Source organism: Dromiciops gliroides, chromosome 3, assembly GCF_019393635.1.
Source record: "Dromiciops gliroides isolate mDroGli1 chromosome 3, mDroGli1.pri, whole genome shotgun sequence".
Lineage (NCBI taxonomy): Eukaryota > Metazoa > Chordata > Mammalia > Microbiotheria > Microbiotheriidae > Dromiciops > Dromiciops gliroides.
Window position 1 is genome coordinate 526,648,283 of NC_057863.1, and position 23,738 is coordinate 526,672,020.

At 35.8% G+C, this 23,738-nt stretch overlaps 1 protein-coding gene across 7 annotated transcripts in view; it reads left to right on the plus strand.

Moving 5' to 3' along the window:
• GRIA4 (glutamate ionotropic receptor AMPA type subunit 4) overlaps nt 1-23,738 on the plus strand; it is a 478,367-nt gene that overhangs the window by 422,064 nt on the left and 32,565 nt on the right. The window contains exon 15 of one of the 7 annotated variants that reach the window (XM_043995889.1): nt 22,791-22,827. The exons of the other annotated variants lie outside the window; for them this stretch is intronic. Coding sequence (XP_043851824.1) covers nt 22,791-22,812 — 22 coding nt within the window. The 3' untranslated portion in view covers nt 22,813-22,827. Of the gene's footprint in view, nt 1-22,790; nt 22,828-23,738 lie in introns of those variants that run through there. 7 annotated transcript variants of the gene reach the window in all.

Consider the following 23,738-nt stretch of genomic DNA (forward strand, 5'->3'; position numbering starts at 1 on the left):
ACTAGCTGCTTCTAGTTGGCTTAAAACTCAGGTAAAATCTAATTTTATGTTTTATTGACATATATAAATATTAAATTCAGTACTATAATTATTATAGTAAGTTTTATAGCTTTTTTAAAACTTTGGTTTAATGATCCCTGGCTGCTAGTTTCTGATTCAGAAGTTGCTTGTTAAAGCACTAAATAACCAACCTCTCTTACCAATGAACCAGTGTTCCATTTCAGTGTTTTGTTACATTTGTGGCATCTTCTTATTTTAGCTTTAAGCATATGTATTTATGAAAGGGGGTGAACTTGCAGTAGTTAGAAAGTAGGCTCTGATTCCACAGGTCTTACTCAAGTCACACTCCCACAGATTTTGATGGGAGTATGGAATAAGTAAGATCACTAGAATCCAGCCTAATGATTATTCTAAAAGAACCCCAAATATCTGGGTTTTGATCTCAAAGATGTGATTTTTAAGCATAGCTTTGTTGCATAATAATACACAATTGAAAGTAAGAATTTCATTTTTAAGCAAAACTATGAAAATCTGCCCTTCCATCTTGGATGTTGAAAATTCACATAGGGTATAGGAGGTAGATTTTCCTATCTTCTGTAAGCACTGACAGCAGCTGATGAATTGTGGAGATCATCACATTTGCATCAGATTTAAGACAGAAACAAAACTAGAGGTCAGGAAGTAATTGCACCATTTGGTCTCCATCTGAATGTTGGTACTTCGTTTGCAAGTATTGCATAAAGTTAACAGACTCAGAGCAGAAACTAAGAGAAAATCAATGTTTTTAAAAGCAAAAATTTAAGAAAGAAAATAGAATAGTGTTACTAGCCAGATACTGGGACAGTGCCATTGCCTAATCTCAAAGAGAAACACCATTAGAATTAAGTATCATCTTTTTCAATGACTACTAATATATTGGATGGAAAAAAATACTATTACAGGAAAGGGCTTTATGGTATTTGCAATGTTTTCATTGCTATTTTCTTTCCAAAGATAATTCATTGTCTATAGGGAATAACCTATACAGAAACTTCCTCTGCCAATACAGATCAGCAGCTTTCCTATATCTTGTACTCTGAGAGAGTTGCCTGGAACATTGAGAAGTTAAGTGACTTGCTCATCGTTATACAGCTAGAATATTATGGAGATAGGACTTGGATATAGGTCTTCCTTACTCTAGGACTCTCTACACTACAACCTCTCGTTACTAGAAATAACTTCCTTAATTGATAACTTTAAAATATTTACATTGTATGAAGAGATATTACTAGAATATAGTATGATATGCTAAAAAAAAAGAAAGGTGGAAATGGAACAAAACCACCAGTTGTGAGAGAATGAGAAGACATGTGGTCATAGCCTTCGGCAGCTTCTTAGTTCTGTCTTAATTTATGAGAAATTTTAATGGAACTAGAAGTGTGCCAGGAAATAATCTATCACTGAATTCAATCCAAGTGGAAGGAACCACCAATATTTTAACCATTTATAAAACTGTATGTACATACAACATCTGATTATTTTTTCTAAATGAGCAGTCCTAATTTGGGGGTGATTTCTTTTATAGCACATGTACCTAAAGTTGGAGATAGAATCCAATGGGACCTGTTACCATGCCTCTATCAAAAGGATAGTTACAAGAGTAGAAGAGTAAAGAAGGGAGAAAGGAAGAGAAAGAGGGAGAGAGGGAGAGAGGAAGAGAGGAAGGGAGGGAGGGAGATAGAAATTAAGAAAGGAAGGAAGAAATGAAGGAAGGAAGGAAGGAAGGAAGGAAGGAAGGAAGGAAGGAAGGAAGGAAGGAAGGAAGGAAGAAGACAGGGAGATAAAGAATAAAGACAGGGAGATAAAGAATGTGTTGATGGTGAGACTTTCCATGTATAAAGCGCTTTACAATGTAGAGAGCACTTGCATATATATTAACTCACTAAAACATGGATCAATTTCTTTTTTTTCAATGAACATTAATTGCCTTGTTCTTTCTGTTTCTACTGATGAAAGTCAAACCCCAAGGACTGCATTTGGCCCTCAGATGCAGTTGCGCCTGACTCCCATTAATGACAACCAAATTTGGTCTTAAATGTGCCACTTTGTCAAATCCCACACTAAGGGGATTGTTTCCAGGAGAAGCTGAAGAGCTTCTTCTGTGTAGAGCTGTATAATAATGAGCCAGTGGGTTCCCCCTCTTTCCTGTCCTTCTTTTGGCCTTGTTAATGAGGTAATTGTTAGGCACAGCTTCCTGGAGGCAGAATTTGTTTATGTGCTTTGTTTTATAAACACGCCACAATTTCCTGAGCAAGCTGAACTTTGCATACCAAAACTTCAGTCATCTCATCATGGTTTTTAGAATCTCACAAGGGCAATAGAGGCCAAGTAGCTTTAATTCCCTCTATTGCTCATGGGGCATGAATTCATATTCTGTTGCAATTCTATTTTAATTAGAAAGAAAAAATAATAATAATCTAAGGGCACAATAAATAACCATTGTGTACATAGATGGTAAAGCTTTCAGATACTGACTGGAGCTACTTGAAGCTCCTGGTGGCAAACTCCTGGAGGGTCATCCTGCAGCTTGGATGCCAGAATGAATTGGAATCATTCTTCCCTTTACCAGTCCAGCTGAGACCAAGCCTGTTGCCCTGTGGTGCCAAGCTTTTTAACTAGAGCTTTGTTTGCCTAGTATCATTCATTTTTTAGCAAACTCTCTGTTAGTTTTTCCATTGTCTATAGGTCCAAGTGTTAGACATGCCTTTAGAAATCCAAACAAAGATTGCTTTCTCAAAAGCCCTGCTGCTTTGATTCATTGAGCAGCAAAGTGACTCCTTCCACTTCCTCCTCCACCCCCACCCCCAAGGCCAAAGAGTATTCTTTCCATCTATGTAGGTTTATCCAAAAAGCAAAAAGAAATGGCTGGCAAGTAGCAAACCTGCTTCTAATGCCCTGTGAGGTATTAAAATCTCTAAACTTCTCCGTTAGTGGAAAATGAACCAGAATAAATGTCACACAGAGGGGGTTTGAGAATACAGAATAAAAGTGAAAAGTCAATACCAGAACCAGTTTTGTAGAATTTTTTTTAAAATAGTTAAGTTATCATAGATATTGAGTGTGGCTACTACTTCAATAGTTCTAAAAAAACATAAGACATCTGTCAGTGATGACTAGTCTCTACTTTTATAGTTTAGACAAGTAAAGAAGACAGTATCCAATTTAAGTATGCACATTGTGCTTACATATGAAGGTATTAAAGATACTGAGTGATTGCTACTAATTTACATTTTACCAGTTTTGCAAGAGATTGATAAGCTGTGTCCAAGGGCTACTAGAAATAAAATCACAGAGCTAGAGCTAGAACTAGCAGGGTCTTTGAAGTCATCTAGTTTAATAACTTCAGGTGAGGGACTGATATTCAGAGGAATTAAAAGACTTACTGTAGGTCACATGGTAGAAACCGTTAGAATAAGGATTTTAACTCAGGTCCTCTGAATTCAAACTCAATGTTCTTTCAAATGCATTTCAATCAATCATTAAACATTTACTATGTTCTAGGCATTGTGCATGGTTTTCAGGATCTAAAGAAAAAGCAAAAATAAGCCTTTCCTTCAAGGATCTTACACTCTAGTAGGAGAGAGAATGTGTATGTACCTGGAGACATATGTAGATGTAGAGTAGATGGAATATGACCTTAGAGGAGAAGGCATGAGCATTAGGAAAGGCTTTCTGAAGAAGGTAGGATTGTAACTGAGTCTTGAAGGAAACTAGGAATTTTAGAGGTGTGGGGATGAGGGTAAATGTTTTAAGTACAGGGAGCAGCCAAACAAAGGCAAAGGAACAGCAGGAAGAGCACCATGTATGAGAAACAGGGGACAGTCTGTATAGTATGTAAAGATAGTAATAATGGGACTTGGATTGTGACAAGTAAGAAGCAGATTGCCAGGTGTGTTGCAGTTATTAAATTTATCATTTGTGAAAACTAAGCCTGCAAAGAGGGAAAGTCTAGAAGAATGTGTACACTAAAACTGTAAATGTCAGAAGGTTGAGATAAACTGTGAGAGAGAAAGGCCAGAGGCAGCAAGATTTTTCCCCAAGGTTATGTCCTACAGAAACACATAAGCCTTCTGCCCTTACCTCAGGAGGAGGGGGTTTGGATGGAGAAAATCAAACTTTCTTTTAAATTGTGTTTAGAGACTATCTTGACTTTAGAATATCTCATTAATCTCCTTTACATGTGAGCAATCCTGGCTTTTCTGAAACAGAAACCTCTGCTTCACGCTTTATTTAATATGACTATGCACCCCAAATCAATTGATTACTCCAATGATGAGCATTAATAGTATGCAGCATTATTTAAAATCTCTTGTTTTTTTTTAATTGTCAGTAAAAGCAAGTTGCATGTCCATAGCAGGTAAAGGAAATAAGAAAATGGAATAATAGAGTATAATGCATTCCTAATTTAATACCATTTTTTAAATCTCTTCTAAGCTACAGTAGATCATATTTTGAGTAAGAATAGCCTGATTTCTAGTCTCATAAATATCATTAGCTGTTATATCCAAATATCTCTTATAAGAAAATTCACAGTATTCTGATGTCTGTATATAACTCCAAGAAAGAAAAGGGTCATATTTGGAATTCTTCTCTGGTCCAGGGGAAATTTCCAGACTTGACTCACCACCAACCACTTGCTCTTAATCTCTTGAATTTGAGGCCAAGTGCATTATTCCAGCTGTCAGATGCATCATCCATCGTCTTCTCCTAAAATGATGGATTATCATTCAAACTTAGGCTCCCTTCTCTGAAAGATATTTGTGTGCCAGAGCTAAAAACAAGATGTATTTACTACCACAAAGAATTGATGTTTCAAAAGAAAGCAGTGTGCTCAGGGATCTTTTATCAGTGTGCGGGATATGAAAAGAATGAGACACAGTTGCACTAACTTGGTAACATGCCAACCTGACCGTGCCCAGCTGCAAGGTAGCTGGGGCCATGGCAATGGAGAGTGTCAGTAAAAAACTAGGGACATCATGTGCCTTTCACAGAATAAGTAGTCAGAGTATTTTGGAGGTTAGGGAGAAAAATTGGAATTAAGTTATTTGAATTCCCCTGGTTTGGGTTTCTTTGAAGGAAGGGGTACGTATGTTTTGCAATGTCCTAACCCTCATCAGCAATTCCATACAAATGTATATTTGCAGATTATCATGGATACAGTAGCCCCTATGGGTCATAAAATATTTCCTCCAGTTTGTGAAGTAGATTATAAAATTATTGCTTCTGATATTTACATAACATATATGAAATATAGAATTGTTTATCATGTCAGTTTCCCTTGTGACAAATATTAGAAATTTTGAATCATTCTGTTGGGAAGTGCCCTTGGCAGATTTGAATTGAGAGATTTCAGGGTTTGTTTGTTTTTTATAACAATAGAATTGTAGTTAATGTTGAATGGCATCAAATTACGGTCAACTATGAGACATCATTTATATGTAAAATAAGTTGTCACTTTGAGGTCAAGTGAATTCTCAAGGAGCCACTAGCTTCAAATGCATCATCCTCTTAACTTTTATTTTTTTCTGCTGGGAGAGTAAGTGGATTTGTGAATTTTTAAAATACTTTTTAAAAACTTGGGGAAAAGATCCTTATAGTACAGAAGAAAAGAAAAGTATACATTATGTGTTCTTTGCATCTGCCTGCTGTCATGCCAAGGGCCACAGAGATCTTAATTGTCATCTATTGGAATTATACTTTGGGATGTAATCTGTCAGATTTAGGTTCACAACAACACATCCAGAAATTCAATGTCACCCAGCAGCAAGAAGAGCCACTGGCCGTGAAATGCTTCGCAGGTTTGATATAAACAATGTGAATTCTATTTGGAGCATAATACATTATAGAAGCAACATGACAAATTGTATGAATAACATATCTGTCATGGGGGGAAAAATTACCTTTTGGAATGAACATAAATCTATCTATGGTTTTCTGAGTTCTTGATCCTACAGGCAATATTAGAATTCCCACCGTCATTCAGAGTCCTAGGTTTTTCATTTAGTTCTTAGATTTTTCTTTTGTTCTTCTCAGATTTCTCTGTAATTTCCTTGTAGGGAATGCCTATTCTGCACTAAAGCAAATTCAGTACCTCTTCTGGGAAGTTATACTCTTAGTTGGTAAAGTAATGAGATGTTAAATGACTTGACCCTTGTCACACACTGATTATTGGTGAGAAGCTAGACGAGCTAGCCCTCTATGCCTTATACCATACCACCTCTTAGGTCTCAGAAACAACTAAAGAAAAGTTAAAATACGTAGAATTACTTATGGATATTCCTATAATTCAAGGTTTACTCATTATTCATTGCTGTGAAGAGTCCCTACAGTGCTATAGCTCATATCTCAACCATCACAGCTTGGAAGATAGTTTTATAAATTTCTATTGTCCTCCCCTCAAAAAAAAAATGATCACCTTGTGTCCATTCTTTTGTGGATGAGTCTTTCTTTACTCAATTTGACTGATCTGAAGATAAAAGGCATACAGTCTGTCCCCTGTCCATACTCAAAGCCTTTCCATTTTAGGAGGAACTTCCAAAGCTGTCCTTCATTGTCTGACATAGCCTTAAAAAATGGAATTCTCTCTCTCTCTCTCTCTCTCTCTCTCTCTCTCTCTCTCTCTCTCTCTCACACACACACACACACACACACACACACACACACACACGAACAAATCCATATCCACTCATCAACCCCATACTGAGGCTTCCTCAGCCTTAATGGGGATACTCGTTTGTAAAAATTCATAAGGCATTCTGGGTTTTGGGGGCGAGTGTTCCTTATTGCCTGCTAGGAAAGAGGTTCTATTAGTTTAATGATCACTTCCCTAGAAATGATTTATCCAGGACTTTGAAGACAATAGTCAACACTCACAATTTATTCAAATTAACTAGCATTTACTAAAGACATGCCAACCTACCATAGGCCATTGAGCATAGTAAGCACTTAAAAAACCCCAACCCTTATTGATTGCACATCATTGTGCTAGACACTGCAGCTACAAAGATTTTTTTAATCACTCCCTTCCCTCTACTCTCTAATAAACAGTATGATAGGATCAGATATTTAGAGCAAGATGGAACCTTAGAGGCCATTGAATCTAATTTTATCACCCCCTCCTGCCCCATTTTGCAGATGAAGAAATTGAGACACAGGTTGTCTGAGGTTGGGTTTTTCCAGGTCCTTATGACTCCAAATCCAATATTCCATCCTATATGTCACATTTTAGACACTATTAGTAGAATATAAATTGCAGGAGAACAGGAACTCTCATTTCTGTATTTGTGTCCATAGTGTCTAGAATTGCAAAATGTTTGTTCATTGATTGATTAAACCCAACCCCTAACCTTGGTGAGCATATAATCTAATAGTGGAAGGATAAAGTCAGATACACTCATAAATAAAGTCAAAGAAAATGCTTTAAGAAAATCTAAGAAAAAGATCCCTTTTATCTGGGAGGGAACAGGGAAAAGGTTTCATGGAGAAGATAGATTCAAGTGGCACTATTTTGTATAACAATTTTACAGCTGCATTATGCAGGAATTCATCTGCAAAGATTTTTTAAAATTCAGTATTTGACATTTACATAGTAACTCACACCATCATTTATTTTATCATCCTCTACAATAATACTGTGGGTGATTGGAGAAGCATAACCAAATGAAGTTCCACTAAGAAGCAAAGTAAATAATCCAAGGTTTCATAATGATTAAGTGGCAGATCTCAACTAAAATTCATATCTGCTATGCTTCAGCCCCATCACCTGTCAACAATTTGATAAAACATGCCAGTATTTAATCCCTTTACAAATTGTTCATGCCATCACTTGAATAACCTATTCCACAAAAGAAATTTTAAATGAGGATAGTGAGAAATGGACCTTTAGAGTCATATACATCCTTCAAAATCATCCAGTCTCCTCATGTTATTGCTAAGGAAACCAGGGGCCAAAAAGGTGAAGGGAATTGCTTTAGATTATATAGATTTGAGTGATAGAGCTACTAGTACAAATACTAGTACTTTTACCCACTTGTTATGCCTCCTTCTATAATGACAGGAGGTCAGTGAACTTGGAAGCTCTTACAAAGTTCAGCAACCCTTCTGGCGTTGGGTGGGCAGGACAGGGAAGTATAGGGAAGAATGGCAGACTTTGATTTCCTTGATGTAGGAAATATTCCCTACCAGTGCAGTTCAGTACCTAATCTGTAGATTATCTGTATGAGTAGTAAGTAGCAAAATTGGGATTTGAACTCAGGTCCTCAGACTTCAGTCTAGTGTGCTTTCCACTTCAACATCAGCCAGTGTCAGAGCCAAGATTGAAACCCAGGTATCTTTGATACCAAACCCAGTGCCCTTTGCACTAATATTACATTACCTCTCATAAGATGAATGCTTCACTGCCCTCCTTTAGGAATAGCTTTGGAACTGATGAACTTCAATAGTGACAAATTCAAATTCCCCTTTGGATGGGGAATTAGAGCCATGTTGCTTTGTGGGGCCCAAACCAGAACTGTTTTACTTTTGGTTCCATCTTTTTGGTCAGACTTCTGAGCTCCTACATGCTGGGTAGTCCTACAGTCTCTCTGTGTGGAAACTCCCTCTGCCAGTAAGATTAGTAACTTATCTGTAATAAGATCAGTAAATCACCAGATTTATAGAGTTTGCCTGGGGCATTGATAGGTTGTGACTTTTTTATGGTTACAAAGCTAGTGTTAGAGGCAGGATTTTTTTAATAGAATTTTATTTTCCAAAATATATGTAAAAACAAATTTTAACATCAATTTAAAAAAAAAATTGTTCCAACTTCTCTTCCTCCTCCATTCCCACTCCCCACCCACTAGAACTCAAGCATTTCAAAATAAGTTATACATGAGTAGTCATGGAAAACATTCCCACATTAGGTAGGTTGTGAGAGAAAACAGTCAAAAACCTCCCAAAATTTCAGACTAAGGAATTCAGAGAAAAAAAAATTTTTTTTTAAATGTTTAACCCAGGTATTTATTCCTTATACCAAGGATACTATAAAGCTGCATTCCCTGATCAGCATTTACATTGCTCCAAATGAATTTATATTTTGATTCAGTCTTTTTTTTTTTTTTTTTTGGTGAGGCAATTGGGGTTAAGTGACTTGCCCAGGGTCACACAGCTAGTAAGTGTTAAGTGTCTGAGGCCGGATTTGAACTCAGGTCCTCCTGAGTCCAGGGCCGGTGTTCTATCCACTGTACCACCTAGCTGCCCCTTCAATTTGCATTTTGAATGGCATGTGATCATCATTACTGTGCCATTCATTGTCCTCACAGATAAAAACAAAACAAAAACTGAATACCCATATTCCTTCAAACTACCTAGTCTATATTACACAATAAAGAACAAATGCAAAAGTGACATCCTTTCAAACCTAGGCATATAGGAGCATTTACCTAGATTTACCTAGATGGTAAATGCTTTTGAAGTTTACAGTTATAAATTACTTAGCTGTAGTTTAGAGACCACAAAGAACCAACATGCCCCATTTATTACTTTAGTCAAAAAACTAGCATAGCAAATAATTTTTAAAAATATCTTCCTGTCACTTTTATTAGGCTCTAGTACAGACTTTCCTGTCTAGGAAGGAGAATGCCAGGAAAATAACAATCTTGCCCCATCTAGCCCCATCATTCTGATGTGGGCTGGATTTAGGGTAATCAAATTAATCATGAGGCATCCCAAAAGAATTACAAGATTCAGTGACTCAGTTTCCCAAGTTTTATTGAAAAACTGTTGACCACAGGGATAGAACCAAAAGAAATATAAAAAAGTATCTCTTGAATAAGGAAAGATAGAAAGTTATATTTATAGTATGGATAATTGATTATTAGTCTCATTATAATAATCTCTACCTTAGGGAGGTACAGGGGAGGGCCTATCCTAATTTGGAATTGCTAGGGTCTTAAGCCAACCCCCGAGGCAGGTACCTTTTTCCCCGGGGGTGTGTTTACATATCATAAGGTGAATCTGGAGACACATTTGGCCTTCTCTGCACATGTCACTTTTTGATTCCCATGTTCAGTTTTCAAAATATCTTCATCTATCAGTTTGAATTTCTATACCCTGTTAGTATATCATTGTTATTGTTAAGGTCTCTATGACCTGCCTCTGTATGTTCTTGTTATGGGTACTGATTAATGTGGGTAGGGAGAAACTAGGCCTTGACTTGTATTAATTAAGACTCAAGTCTTAAGTTATCCATTAACTGGGTCTGAATCCCTTTTAGAGCTCATATCTGAATTAGAGCTTGGGTCTTGAGTTTTTCTGTTAAACCATTTTTATGCCTGCTACATCAATCCCAACTCTTTGGGTAGTAAGTTGGTATAGTTCTGTGATTAAATCCTCAGTCTTCTATTTCTGGAATATCACAGGCTAAATCTGAATTATTTCCTGCATACACAACCTAACTAAAACTGAATATGCCTATGGAAAATGGGATGTGGAAAACCTTAAATCTAAGGATCAAAGCATTGAGGTTCTCAGAATACTATCCACTAATGATGAATATCAGTTATATTAGAAAACTAAATAAATTTCAGTGAACCTTTTTTTTATAGGGTCATAGGGCAAGGTTTGAATCAGATCACTAAACCCCTTTCAGACCTGGTATAAGGTGAGAACTCATCTCCATTGTTCACTAGGTATGAACAAGATCTGGCACCTACTTAGGTGGGAGAGGATTTTTCTTTTTAAATTAGCCAAGAAAATTTGATCATGCTCTTTGTAAGCATATAAAATGAGGGAGTTAATTCAGAAGGAGATTCAAGCAAGTAGAAAGGAACAAAAATCTGCTAAAGCCATAAGAGGGATTTTTTTCTGGAAGAAACAGAGATAGTGACCTCAGCTCTGCTTCTTCCTTCTCTTCTGCCCTTTCCCATCCCTTGATTAGAGGAAGAACTTGTGAGCTTGGAAGTCCATAGGAGTTTGGACTTCCCAGCTTCCCATTATCATTCTAGATCAGCCATCTGAAGTGTCTATATCAGGACCCAAAGACTACCCAATTGAAATGAGAAAAGTATAAAGACAAATAGGAAAACATGACAACATTCCTTAGGGGAACACCTAGAGGACACTAGCAAAAGGACTTTAGATGCTGTGAGTTACTATTTTGCCACATGTGCTTTCTAAACTTGAGTCCATTTGCTCTGGGACTCTATGCATTTGTGGGACAATGTACCACAGAATAGGGGAAAGGGAGAAAGAGAGAATGTTTTAAGGGAAATGTTTGTTCTAAATGTACTAACTAATCTTAGTAAATATTCCCTTTCTAAAGCTAATTAAGTCTGGTTGACTAATTGATATCACTGATAATCCTAGCAAGCAGCATAGCTAAAATGGCTTGTCAGCATTAGAAAGACACCCTGAAACCCTCAGAGTTAGAGCACTGATAATGGCAAAACCACTCTAGTACCTTTTCCAAGAAAACCCCAAACAGATTCACAAAGTCAGACACAACTGAATAACTGCATGGTATGGTGGGTAAGGGATTAGTCTCAAAGCCTTGGAAAATCTAGGTTCAAACTCTGCCTTTGACATATACTGGCTGTGTGACCCTGGGCACAGTTACTTAACCTGTCAGTAGGTAACCATGACCATCTATTGTAAAGAAGTAGCGCTTTAGTAGTGAAGGGACTAAAGCATTGAACCTGGAGTCAGAAAGCCCAAAATTAAAACCTTGCTTCAAACAAGGCAAGGGTATTACTCTAAATCAGTTACCTAATCTCTCAGTCTAATTTTCCTCATCTATAAAACAGAGATAATAATGGCAACAACTTAAAGGTTTATTGAGCTACTTTACAGGGTTCTTGTGAGTATCAAGTGAGATAAAATATGAAAAGGATCTTGAAAATATTAAGGCACTATATAAATGCTGTTAATACCACTATTATTATAAAAGATGCTGGTTTCCTACCAATGAAACCACAAATCCAGTTCCTATGTTATTGTTGTTCTGTTGTTTTAGTGTTGTCTGATTCTTTGTGACCCTATTTGGGATTTTCCTGGCAAAGATACCGGAGTGCCTTATTTCCCTCTCCAGTTCATTTTACAGATGAGGAAACTGAGGCAAACAAAATTAAGTGACTTTCCCAGAGTCATACAGCTAATAAGTGTCTAAGGCCAGATTTGAAATCTGGTCTTCCTGACTCCAGAACCAGCACTCAATCCTTAATTCTATTTCATAAGTATTGAAGGTCAGCTTCCCATTATTACCTAAAAAATCTTCAGTTTGAATGGAACTAGTGTATGATTCACACTTCAGAAAATGGTATCAGAGTGGATTGTCACTTCAACTAAACTAGAAAATAATTATTTGATTTAGAGCTTACTATATTTCTTGCCAAATTAGCAAAATTAATCAAACTTTAGAACTATTGCTCAATTCCTATCATATGTTTATTCTCAAAACAACCCATTCTAGTATCCTTTGCTTTGTCTGAGTATATAATACCATGCTTCTCAGGTACCTTTGAAGGAACACAGTTGCCGTGTATCAGATACATCCATTAACATCTAAATAGAAAGTCACAGTATGAATCCAGAAAATATTCATTACTAATACTTTTAGTAAAAAAGAAAATGGTTGATTGTCCCAAGCCCACATATCTATATAGCCAGATTTCTAGGAAAATGTAAATTATTTCTAATCCATTTAGTTGATGCTTCTAGGAGAAATAAGTATTTATCCTTTCTAAAAATCATAAAACCTTTATCTAATGATTGATGGTGTGATTTTCAATGTGGAACTTTCTACATTACCTAAGATTCTGCCACTTTTCAGGAAACCATTATTGCCTAAGATAGGAACAAACTATGATTCCACTACAAAATTATAGTGAAATCATTTCCACTTATGCTGCTTTAATATCATAAAAACAGTTCTAACCTGTAAAAATTTTTTATGTTATATCAATCATGTTAATAAATTAAGATGCATTATTCTTCTTGGGAAGAAGGCTCAAAGGTACAGTATGTTTTGAGAAATAATTATGAATAATAAAATCATAAAAGTAATATAGCTCACAATAGGTCATACCAAAACAAAATAAAAACTTGTGACACACGTTTAGATACTAAAAGACAATAAAAACGTAATCAGCAAAATAATAAACCTATTTTTAACGTGACTGAAATTTTTTAAAGTACTAGTTTCAGCTTTTTAATTACCTTGGTACTGCAAATATAGGAGTTAAAGCTGGAAAATTTGGAAATTACCAAAGACAATTACTAAATTGAGATCTGAATTAAGAAAATTATTTTGATTATACATTAGGAACAATAAGTGGAAGTTACGGAGAAAGGGATTTATGCTTGTTACACGGAAGAATTTTCTACCAATTAGTGCTTTCCCAAAATGGAATGGATGGCCTGTCTCAGCAGGTCTGACTATCTGGATTTCTTTAAGAGGAAGCTGGATAACCCCTAGTCAGAAATGTTGGAAATGAGATTTCTGTTCAAGTATGGGTTGGGCTAGATGACTTCTGGGATACTTTGCAACAATGAAATTCTGTGAGTCTCTTATGAAGCTGGGCCAAATGAAACTTGCTTATTTTCTTGACCCAACATAAAGTGCTGTCTAGAGAACAAAGATGGGCAAAGTAGTTGGACTGGACCAAGTGTAAACAGAGAAGGTCTGTGAAATCAGCAATACAATTTTGAGGGCATTGAAGCATTGATTGGGAAAGTATATGCATAGGAAGGGAATGTCTACCAAAGGCATGGAAAATACTATCTATCGAACCTTAATACTAGAAAAAATATGACCTAGAGAGCATCAACTATTGACCTATGTGCTTACTTTCTTATCTATACAAAGTTTTTATGAGACTCATCTAAACACCTATCAAAGGGCATCCATCCTTTGTAGGGCTCAGATAAATTGGATTCTTCTCTGCCACAAGTAAAGAAACACAGCTTCCCATTACAATAACTAGAAAGCAGCTACCTGGTCCTTTTCTATCTCAAGTCCTAAGGCTACAAATTGCACAAGAACAAAAAAAAAAATTCCATAGAAATTAGGACATCCCTAGGAATAGCCAAAAACTAGAAGACTCTGAAAGTCAGGATTTCAGGATACAACAACAACAGTAAACAAATTACTTTCCAATGGTGCTTATCAAGTCCGAATTTAGTAGCAGGGAGCCTTCCTTCAAACATAGCATTAATCAGAAAGCAGTTTGCAAACATTAATCTGCTTTCATATTACCTGTATATATCAAATTACTTTTCCACACTGGGAAAAGGGACCAAGAAAAAACAATATTAACCAGTCAAAAAAAAAATATCTCAGCACCTACTCTAGTCTAAGTGCTGTGCTATATTCTGGGCATACAAATAAAGACAAAAAAGTCACTATTCCATGTGAGCTCCTGGTCTCATGGGTGAAACAACATGCAAATGACTGTACAAGCCATAAAAAGGATAAATTGGAAATAATCAAGAGAGGGAAGGACTATAATTAATTGAGTTTAGTAACACCTTCCTGTAGAAGGTAGGGCTTTCTCTGATGCCTGAAGAGAAAGTCAGGAGGCAGAGATAAGGAAAGAGAGAATCTAAGTGTAGGGGGACAGCCAGTGAGAAGAGAATATCAAGAAGAAGAGGGTGATTGACAATATCAAAGTCTGCAGAGAGGTCAAGAATGATGTAGATTGAGAAAAGATCATGAGATTCATCAATTAAGAGATCACTGATAACTTTGGAGAGGGCAGTTCCAGTTGTATGATGAGATCAGAAGCTAGACTTAAAGAATTTTATTTATTTATTTTTGTCGGGGCAATGGGGGTTAAGTGACTTGCCCAGGGTCACACAGCTAGTAAGTGTCAAGTGTCTGAGGCCGGATTTGAACTCAGGAACTCCTAAATCCAGGGCCAGTGCTTTATCCATTGTGCCACCTAGCTGCCCCTAGACTTAAAGAATTAAGAAGAGAATTAGGGGAAAGGAAGTGAAGGAAATTATTATAAACAATGGCCTTCTCAAAGAGTTCAGACACAAAAGGAAGAAGCTATATGGGATGATAGCCATATGAATGGATCAAGTGAGAATTTTTTGACAATAAAGTAGACATGGACATATTTGAAGGCATTAGGGAAGCAGCCAATAGAGAGGGACAAATTGAAAATAAGTGAGACAGCTTGAATTATATAAGGAACAATTTCCTAGAGAAGATAGGATGGAATGCATTCCATCACTTGTGTATGCAGAGGGTTTCCCTTGGCAAGGAAAAAAATTAAATCTTTATGTGAGATATAGTGAAGGAGGAGAAAGTGGCAGAGAACATCTGCGTGATGAGAGATTAGGAAAATGGAGAAGAAGGAATGCTTGGCAACTGGACTCAATTTTTCCAGTAAAATATGAGAAAAAGTTCTCAGCTAAGGGGTAGGGAAAACCATGGGAAATTTTAGGATGGATGAAAAGGTATGTAAAAGTTGCTATGATGAATAGGATAATGAGTTGATTAAGGACATGTAAAAGGTTTACCTTGGGACAGTAAGGGTGAGCTTGTGGTTATGTAATGCAAAATTGTGCTAGAACTGGTCAACATGGCTTTGTTATTTTCTACAACTTTGTTCAGCAGTGTACAGGAGTGAAAACAGCAGATGGTGGGAATGATCCAAGGCTGAGACTTGGCGGAGATCAAAAGGGAAAGCCATAAATAAAAACTGGAATTCCAGAGTTCCCCTTAGATTATTTTCTGGATGGAGAGAAGTAAACTATACTCCAAAGAAATCTTATTTTAGGAAGACATTCCAGATGAAAAGCAGAGAAGAAAATTGGTAAAAGTAGAGATATATTCAACTATAATGTATAGTAGTAAAAGAAAGTGGCAAATTGATTTTGGTGTTTTGTTAGTGCATCAGTGTTTTATAAAAAGGGTTAGAGGCATGACCAGTTAGAACATGAGCATTATTATTTCTTCATGACCTACAGGGCAAAGAAGAGAAGTATACTGAGCACAAGTAGCCTCAGACCCTTTACTAGCTAGCTGTGTGATGCTCAAAAAGTCACTAAACCTTTGTCTGCTTAATTTTGGCCACATAAAATGGGTATAATAAAAAATTCACTGCAAGGATTATTATGAGAATAAAATATTTGTTAAGCAACATGCAAACTTTAAAGAGCTGTGTAAATGCTAGCTATTGTTATCAAGGAAATATATAATCAGAAAAGGTGATAGCTGCTTTTGTGATGAGAACAAAGGAAAAGAGATGAACAAAACAAGGATTGTATTGGTGCTTGTGAAATATAAAAATGATAATGAAGGAACCCACAATGTGGGATGAAGATGGGAGAGATTTATGGGAAAACACAGAGAAGAATTGTACAAGCTAAGAAGGAATGGAAAGGTTGGAATCAATGATGATGTAAGAAACATCAATATTATTTATTTTGCATATCCATTAAAGTACAGCTAACATGCTACCTGTGAGAGTGAGCAATGACAGAAGTATTCAGCTCAAGTACCATTTGGGAACTAAAAATATGTTAAAAGTCCTAGGAGAAGCCCTCTTGCACATTGGGAACATGGAAGCGGAATGGCAAAGAATCCTACATGAACAGTTCTTATCTATGAAGAACATGGATAAGAACTAGAACCACACAAGGCATGAGTGGGTTGCAATCTTCAGCAGTGCAGGGGATAGAGGAATATTCACGTTGATAAGTTCAACCCTTCAGTGAAGAATTTAAAGAATTACAGCTTTTATGCTAAACATAAGAATGAAGGGAAAATAAATGAACAGATTGAATGCCTCTCTGGTATGTGCATAATATTAAAAAAAACCTAGAGAGTTAACATATTAGAGGATATTCTTTGGAGGATATGTGAGAATATATAGATAAGAATAACACAAAAGAAAAAAGTAAAGAAGGGTTTCAACTTACCATTTAGTGGGGGAAATACATATTGATAAGATCATAGAACCACTGAAGTATCTATGAAGTTGGTAAAAGTGAGAACTACCTTTCTCTTACCAATAGTAATATATTCCATCTTGATAAGCTGGAGTATGTCTAGTGGAGGATAGTAGAGATAGTGACAGGTCTTGAGTCCATGTCATTTAAGATTCAATTGAAGGAACTGGGCATTTTTAGCCTCCATAAGAGAAAACTCAGTGACACCTGCTTTCAGGTATCTGAATGACTATCATGTGGAAGAAGACTTTGACTCATTCTGTTTGGTCCCAAAAGATAGAGCCAGGGGAAACAGATGGAAGTTACAAATAGGTGGATTTAGGATACATGTCATGAGAAACTTCCTAATTAGATACATCCAAAAATGGAATGGGATGCCTTGAGAGGTCATAGATTCCTTTCCTTAGAGGTCTTCAAGCAGAGTCTGGTAACTTGGTGGGTATGTTGTTATAATGGTGATTCCTTTCATGTTTTGGTTGGATAAGATGGCTTTTGAGTTCTATTCCAACTCTCAAACTTTTGATGACAATGATGATGATGATGATGATACTTTCACCTTTAAATATTTCACAAATGGTACTTGACTGCTTTCAAAGTACCATTCACACACATTATTTCATTTAATTTGCCCAAAAAACTCATGAGGTTGGCAGGGAAAGTATTTATGGCCATTTTTTTTTTCAGATGAGGAAGTTGAAAAGTGGAAAAACTGATCTACCCAAGAAATAAAAGACAGCATGGCAGAGCTGGGATTCAAATCTGTGCCTCTTGTCTTCTAGTCACAGGAAAAATAAAATTTCAAAGTTGGAAGGGAGCACAGTGGGCATTTAGTTCAGCCCGTACATGAAAGAAATCTTTACTATTACATACCCAAAATTCCTCCTCCAAATTCTTCTGCTTGAAGACCTTGGAGGGAGAATCTTCTCTCTAAAGAGATCTGAGAATTGACTTCCCTAAACAGACCATTCTCCTTTTTGTACAGTTCTAAAAATCTGTGTTTTTAAGGCATCAAGTCTAAATCAGCTTTTTCTAACATGTACATGTACTTTTACTTTTGCTAAGGAGTACAAATCTAATCCTTCCTCCACATGACAACCATACTTGAAAATAAAATTATGAATTATCATCCTCCATCTGTGTCTGCCCTTCTCCAGGTTAAGCATCCCCAGTTCTTTCAAAAGCTCTTCATAGGTCATGGACTCAAGGTCCTTCCTCATCCTGGTTGCCTTCCCCTGGACACATTCCATCCAGTCAATTTCCATCTTAACTTTGGGTATCCAAAACTGAACACTATCCCCCAGATGAGGTATGATAAGGACAAAGTACAATAGTATTGCCATCCACTTCCTAGGTGCTAATGAAACTTTAAATCATCTTAGTTTTGTCTGTCTGTCTTTCTGTCTGTCTTTCTATCTGTTTGTTTTGGGCTGCCACATCATTCTGCTAGTTCATATTGAGCCTGTACTCCATTCAAACCCTTAAATCTTTTTTTTCAGAATAACTGTTATTTAATCATGCCTACCCTATCTTGAACTTGTGAATTTGAATTTTTTGTACCCATATACTAGATTTTACTTTGAATTTCATTATTTCATCTTATTAGATTCAGCCCAATGCTCTAGTCTGTCAAGATTCTTTTGAATTCTTTCTGTCATCCAGTGTGTTAACTACTTCCCCCCACCAGTTTTGTGTAATCTGCATACTTGATAAGCATGCCTCCTATGCCTTTATCTAAGTCATTGATGAAAATGTTAAACAGCACAGGGCCAAACAAAGATGCTTGGGTTAATAAGCTAGAGAAGTCCTGGCACACTAACATTGAAATATTAATAATTACTTTTTAAATTTATTCATCCTGATGCTCTTATGAAAATTAATATACAACAATAAAATGTTTGAAAAATGCAAAGACCTAACATTTTACTGGAAACATGCCACTTGGTTTCTGAGAATTCTCCAAGTAGTATTTTTGGCAAATCAGATAAATTTATCTAAATATATTTTGTGACCACCTATATGGTGGCAAAGAAATTGTAGAATATAGTGTAATATTCTGGCCTGTATTTACAAAAAGGGTCAATTATAGTCATTTCCTGTGAAATTGTGGTGCTTAGTATAACTTGAAGGAAGCCCATTCCCAAAATCTGAATTTGGGGGGGATTTTCTATTTGGGATTTGCAATTTAAATCAACAGTTTTCAGCTAGAAAGCTGTCTTTTTACAACACCCTCTTCATATGTAGAGGAAGTGTGGTATAGCTGATAGAGAACTGGCTTTAGAGCCAGGAAGACCTGGGTTCAAGTTCTCCTCTGGCCTATTCTGGCCATTTGACTTTGAGCAAGTCACTTAATCTCTTGGCCACCCTCAAGACTATAAATTTTTATGGAAGTTTTGGTCCTGCATTGGTAGAATGGGTTTCCACATCCAAGAATTGTACATATGTATGAAATCACAGCTCTTGTCCCTCTCCCTCCTCCTTACAGAAAACATTTCTCCCTAATAGCTGACAGAACTGGAGACAACAGAGCCGCTTTGAAGAGTATTCAAAAAATTTTAATGACATCAGGGAAAAATAACTGTTGTTTGTCAAACTCTGAACAGTATTACCAGGGCATAGAGAAATCAGGAAAAAACGCTACTTTCATGAGCAAAACAATTGATTTTCATTGTTTTCAGAGCAAACAAGTATTGCAGGACCTGGAGAGAATGGCAATTGATCCATCTAAGTTGGCATTCTCCAGGTTTTCAACTTTAAATTCTTCACAGGAAGGCTGTTGTCCGTTTGCTTTTTAAGCAGAGTAATGACCCTGATAACCTCTGCATTATTTTACTTTAGGAGGATTTAATTTCTTTTCCATTTTTTCCCTTCATCACAAGTAGCAATCAGTTTATGTCCTGAAGCATGAAGTCTACTTAGCAACTGTCATTTTTATCCAATCCAGGCAAGTGTAACTACAGCTGTCTTTATTCATAGATTGCTTAGTCTTTTCTGAATACTAAGCTATTTCCCTTTAAACTAAGCCACATCAAGTGAGTTGAGTACTTAAATTACATAACATAAAACAATATTTGTTCTCTCCATTTTAAGTTTAATACTTTATAGCTTAGGAAAATATTTGTGTTTTGGAAAGATAAATTGATTTCTACATTATTTTTATTTTGAAATTGGTAATAATAATGTGGAGACATGATCATTTCTAATAATTTTTAAAGAATGATGGAAAAGAAAGTTTCTAAGAATAATTACATGCATATATATATATGTGTACTTGTTTTAATGTATATACATATAAACATATGCATCATGTATATTTAAATGCATATATACATGTATATTCATATCTAATCATTCTTATATATCATCAAACATATATATCAAAAATGTATGTGTGTATTCCTGTGTTTTTTAATGCACAAATACATCTACATTCCAAGAATTATACACATACACAGTATATCCCCAAAGTCTGAGAGCAGTTTTAAGCTATTAAAGCTTAATTCTTAACTTTTGGAACACCCTGTCTATATCTGGATACAGACAGATGGAAGGGCAAACTGCTTCTGAGTATTTCATCCATTCATAAACAGATCCAATCGGTCCCCCAAAGAAATCATTGGCTCACCTGATGTTTTTTCTTAATCTTTTCTTGGGGAGGGGGAAGACCAGATACAGTTCTTCCACCTATTCTTCTTTTATAAAATACATAAATATTTTGAATATATCTATATAATTATTGGAATATAAGTGGATGTACATTTATATATACACACATATATATGTAAACATCAGCTAAAGATAATAGTTCATTCAATAGTTATGGAAGTGTTCAGAATGACAACTTCTTAATAATAAAAATGATACATATTTTCAAATACTTATTAATAGTTTTAATGAGTATTTCAAGTTCTTCCATCTTCTTGTTTATGCAGCTTAACAAATATATACATTATAAATCAATATTTGTATATGTGTGTGCATATATATGTATATACACATATACATATACAAATATATTATATATGGAGGAAGAGTTATTGGCCAATAATTTTTAAAACATACAATTTTGTAGGATTCATCTATCTAAAATACATGAAAATATTAATACATAGGAAATAATATTTTGTAGGCTGGAAATCTACAGTATCATTTTTCATAAATTTAATCATGATTATTACTATAGATTATGACATTCTTCATTCTGATTTCTCTTGGATATACAATGATTAATGTGTGATGGATTAGAAAAGCACATCCATTCTCTCACCTGATATTGTTTTATTCAATAAAATATTTTATCAAGTTACCCAAAGCTAAATAATAATAGCACATGATCTTGTATGGGCTCAGGAAGATTCTTGGTCACCTCCTTTATGTCTCACAAAACTCAACCGAGTTGTCCTATGGCTTTAAGGGAGCTTAATTCTCAACCCTAGAATTATGCCAAAAGGGAACATGTGAAATTGACACCTATTATTAGTTCAATGACATTCCTTAAAGAGAATCATGAATAGAGACAAGAAAAGACTATAACTTTCCTTGAAACATTATCTCTGAAGACACTGTTATTCCCATGAAGACCTACAAAAACTTTTTATATATAATTTTATCCAAACACTTGAATTATATTCATAGTAGAAATCAGTCTTGACATATACTGCCTGCAAATGGCCACTTCCTTGAAATTCTTTAACATTCCCAGATAGCCACCATTAGAAAATTTGCTTATTTTAACAATGCATCATACTTAGAGTTGCATCCTATACTGGTTGCAATTATAGCTTCAGTTGTCCTTGGCAACAGACACCAAGAGAAGGAACATGGTATGTGGCTAGAGAGTTGGCCATAAAGTCCTAAAGACCTGGGCTCAGGTTCTACCACTGTCACCCTCTGTGACTCAAAAACAAATCACTTCACCACTCAGTGCTCTAGGAAACTCTCTAAGACTACAAAAAAGATACCAACTTTTATTAGTAGAGGGAGTCTGCTCACTTGGAAATTCCTCACATAAATGAAATTACAGGTCCAAGCCCTATCCATAACAAACACCAAAGATACCCACGAAACAGGGTGCAGCTAAGGATTCCTTTTTTTCACCCCACAGCTTTCAATTTAAAGTCTCTACACATATATAGGCAAATGATTAAGGGATCATAGGATTATAGGCCATCTTTTTCACCCATTTCATCTAACAGTTAAAGAAACAGGGCCAAAAAAAGGAAAATAAATTATCCATTATCCCAAGTAAGTAAACAGAGGCAGAATTCAAACCCAGCACTCTCTCCATGCACTGAATCACCCACAGTCATATTAATAACAAGATAAAGATTTGAAAAGAACTGGACATGAGTCTCATTTGATTTTTACAACAATTTATATGGCAGTTGTTTTTATTCTCATTTTACAAATGAGGAGACTAAGATTCAAAGAAGTCAAGAGCTCACCCAGGGTCATTTCACTAGTAAATAGCAAAGGTAAGACTTCCACACAGACCTTCCTGACTCCAAGTCCAGTATGCTACACAAGAACTAAGTTTGACTAACTCAAAAAGTCAGGGAGTCTCCATGATTTCCCTTGGTTTAAATCATATTATAATTTCATAGAGCCCTCTACCTAAATTCTCCTTTCCTTCTATCCTAAAGGACTGTTCCCATTGGCCTAATCCCAAAAGTAAATCATAACCCAATTACAAATTTCAAAACATGGTACAGTTGGTAGTGTTTTGTGAGACTTGAGAAAGGTGGTTGGCCAGAATTGAACCTGACTTAGATACACGACCATGTTCTATTATTGTTTAATTTTGGGTATTTCTCCCCTAGGAGGAGGACAGAGGAGAACTAACCAGCTCCAGGACCAAGGTAAGAGGGGAGTTTTCTTTCAAAGGAATATACACCATCCATTTGAAGGAAACCCCTCCCCCACCTGTCTTGTTTTTTCCCCTCCTTCCTTTGTACATTTTTAAAAATCCAGTTCTAGAAACCAAGAATAACACCTGTTCATGATGGTGATTTCATCATCTAACTATAGGTGTTTCCATGGGAAAAAACCATCCACTGATATCATGTAGGTTTATATCATTCCTGTCCTCATGATCATTTTAAAGTCTTGACCCAGTCATATTACAGAGCAAACTAGAATTCTTCTAAAAGTGCTGCCCACACCTTAGAGGGAAAAAAGGTTGAATTTATCATTTTTCTTTTTCTAAAATTTGATTTGTGAATTAGTATATGGAAAGGCAATGTCAGTCCAACTCCAATGACAGGGAGTTCACCAAAAAAAACTACTAATATGTGATACATTACTATTAAACATATAATTTGCTATTAAGGAGATTTAAAACTTTTATTTGTAAGTTGAGTTAAACACTGAGTAATGACTAATTACATTTAAAACTTGATGAAGATGGAATACTATCCTTTACCTATAAGGCATTCATTATATACTTAATAATTATCTGGCATTAGGTTATAATAGGCTGTTATTATTAAATACTTGATATCTTTAAAAGCCCTCAGAGAAAATAAGAATCCAGATAGCAAGAAAAAATATTATTACTATGTTCTAACTCTGTGTCAAGTTCATATGTTCCTTTTCTTGTTGCTTGGTCAGTTTCCACCTTGGCTGCACTCTTTATTTGAATTTGCAGTTTTCTATGGAAGAGAATCCCAGCCTTTGGTTCAGCTGGGCCCATTTGATGCTTCTAAAGGGCATGAGTACAAGAGGGAAAACTGGTAAGGAGATAAAAGCATAGTCAAATGAAAGACTTT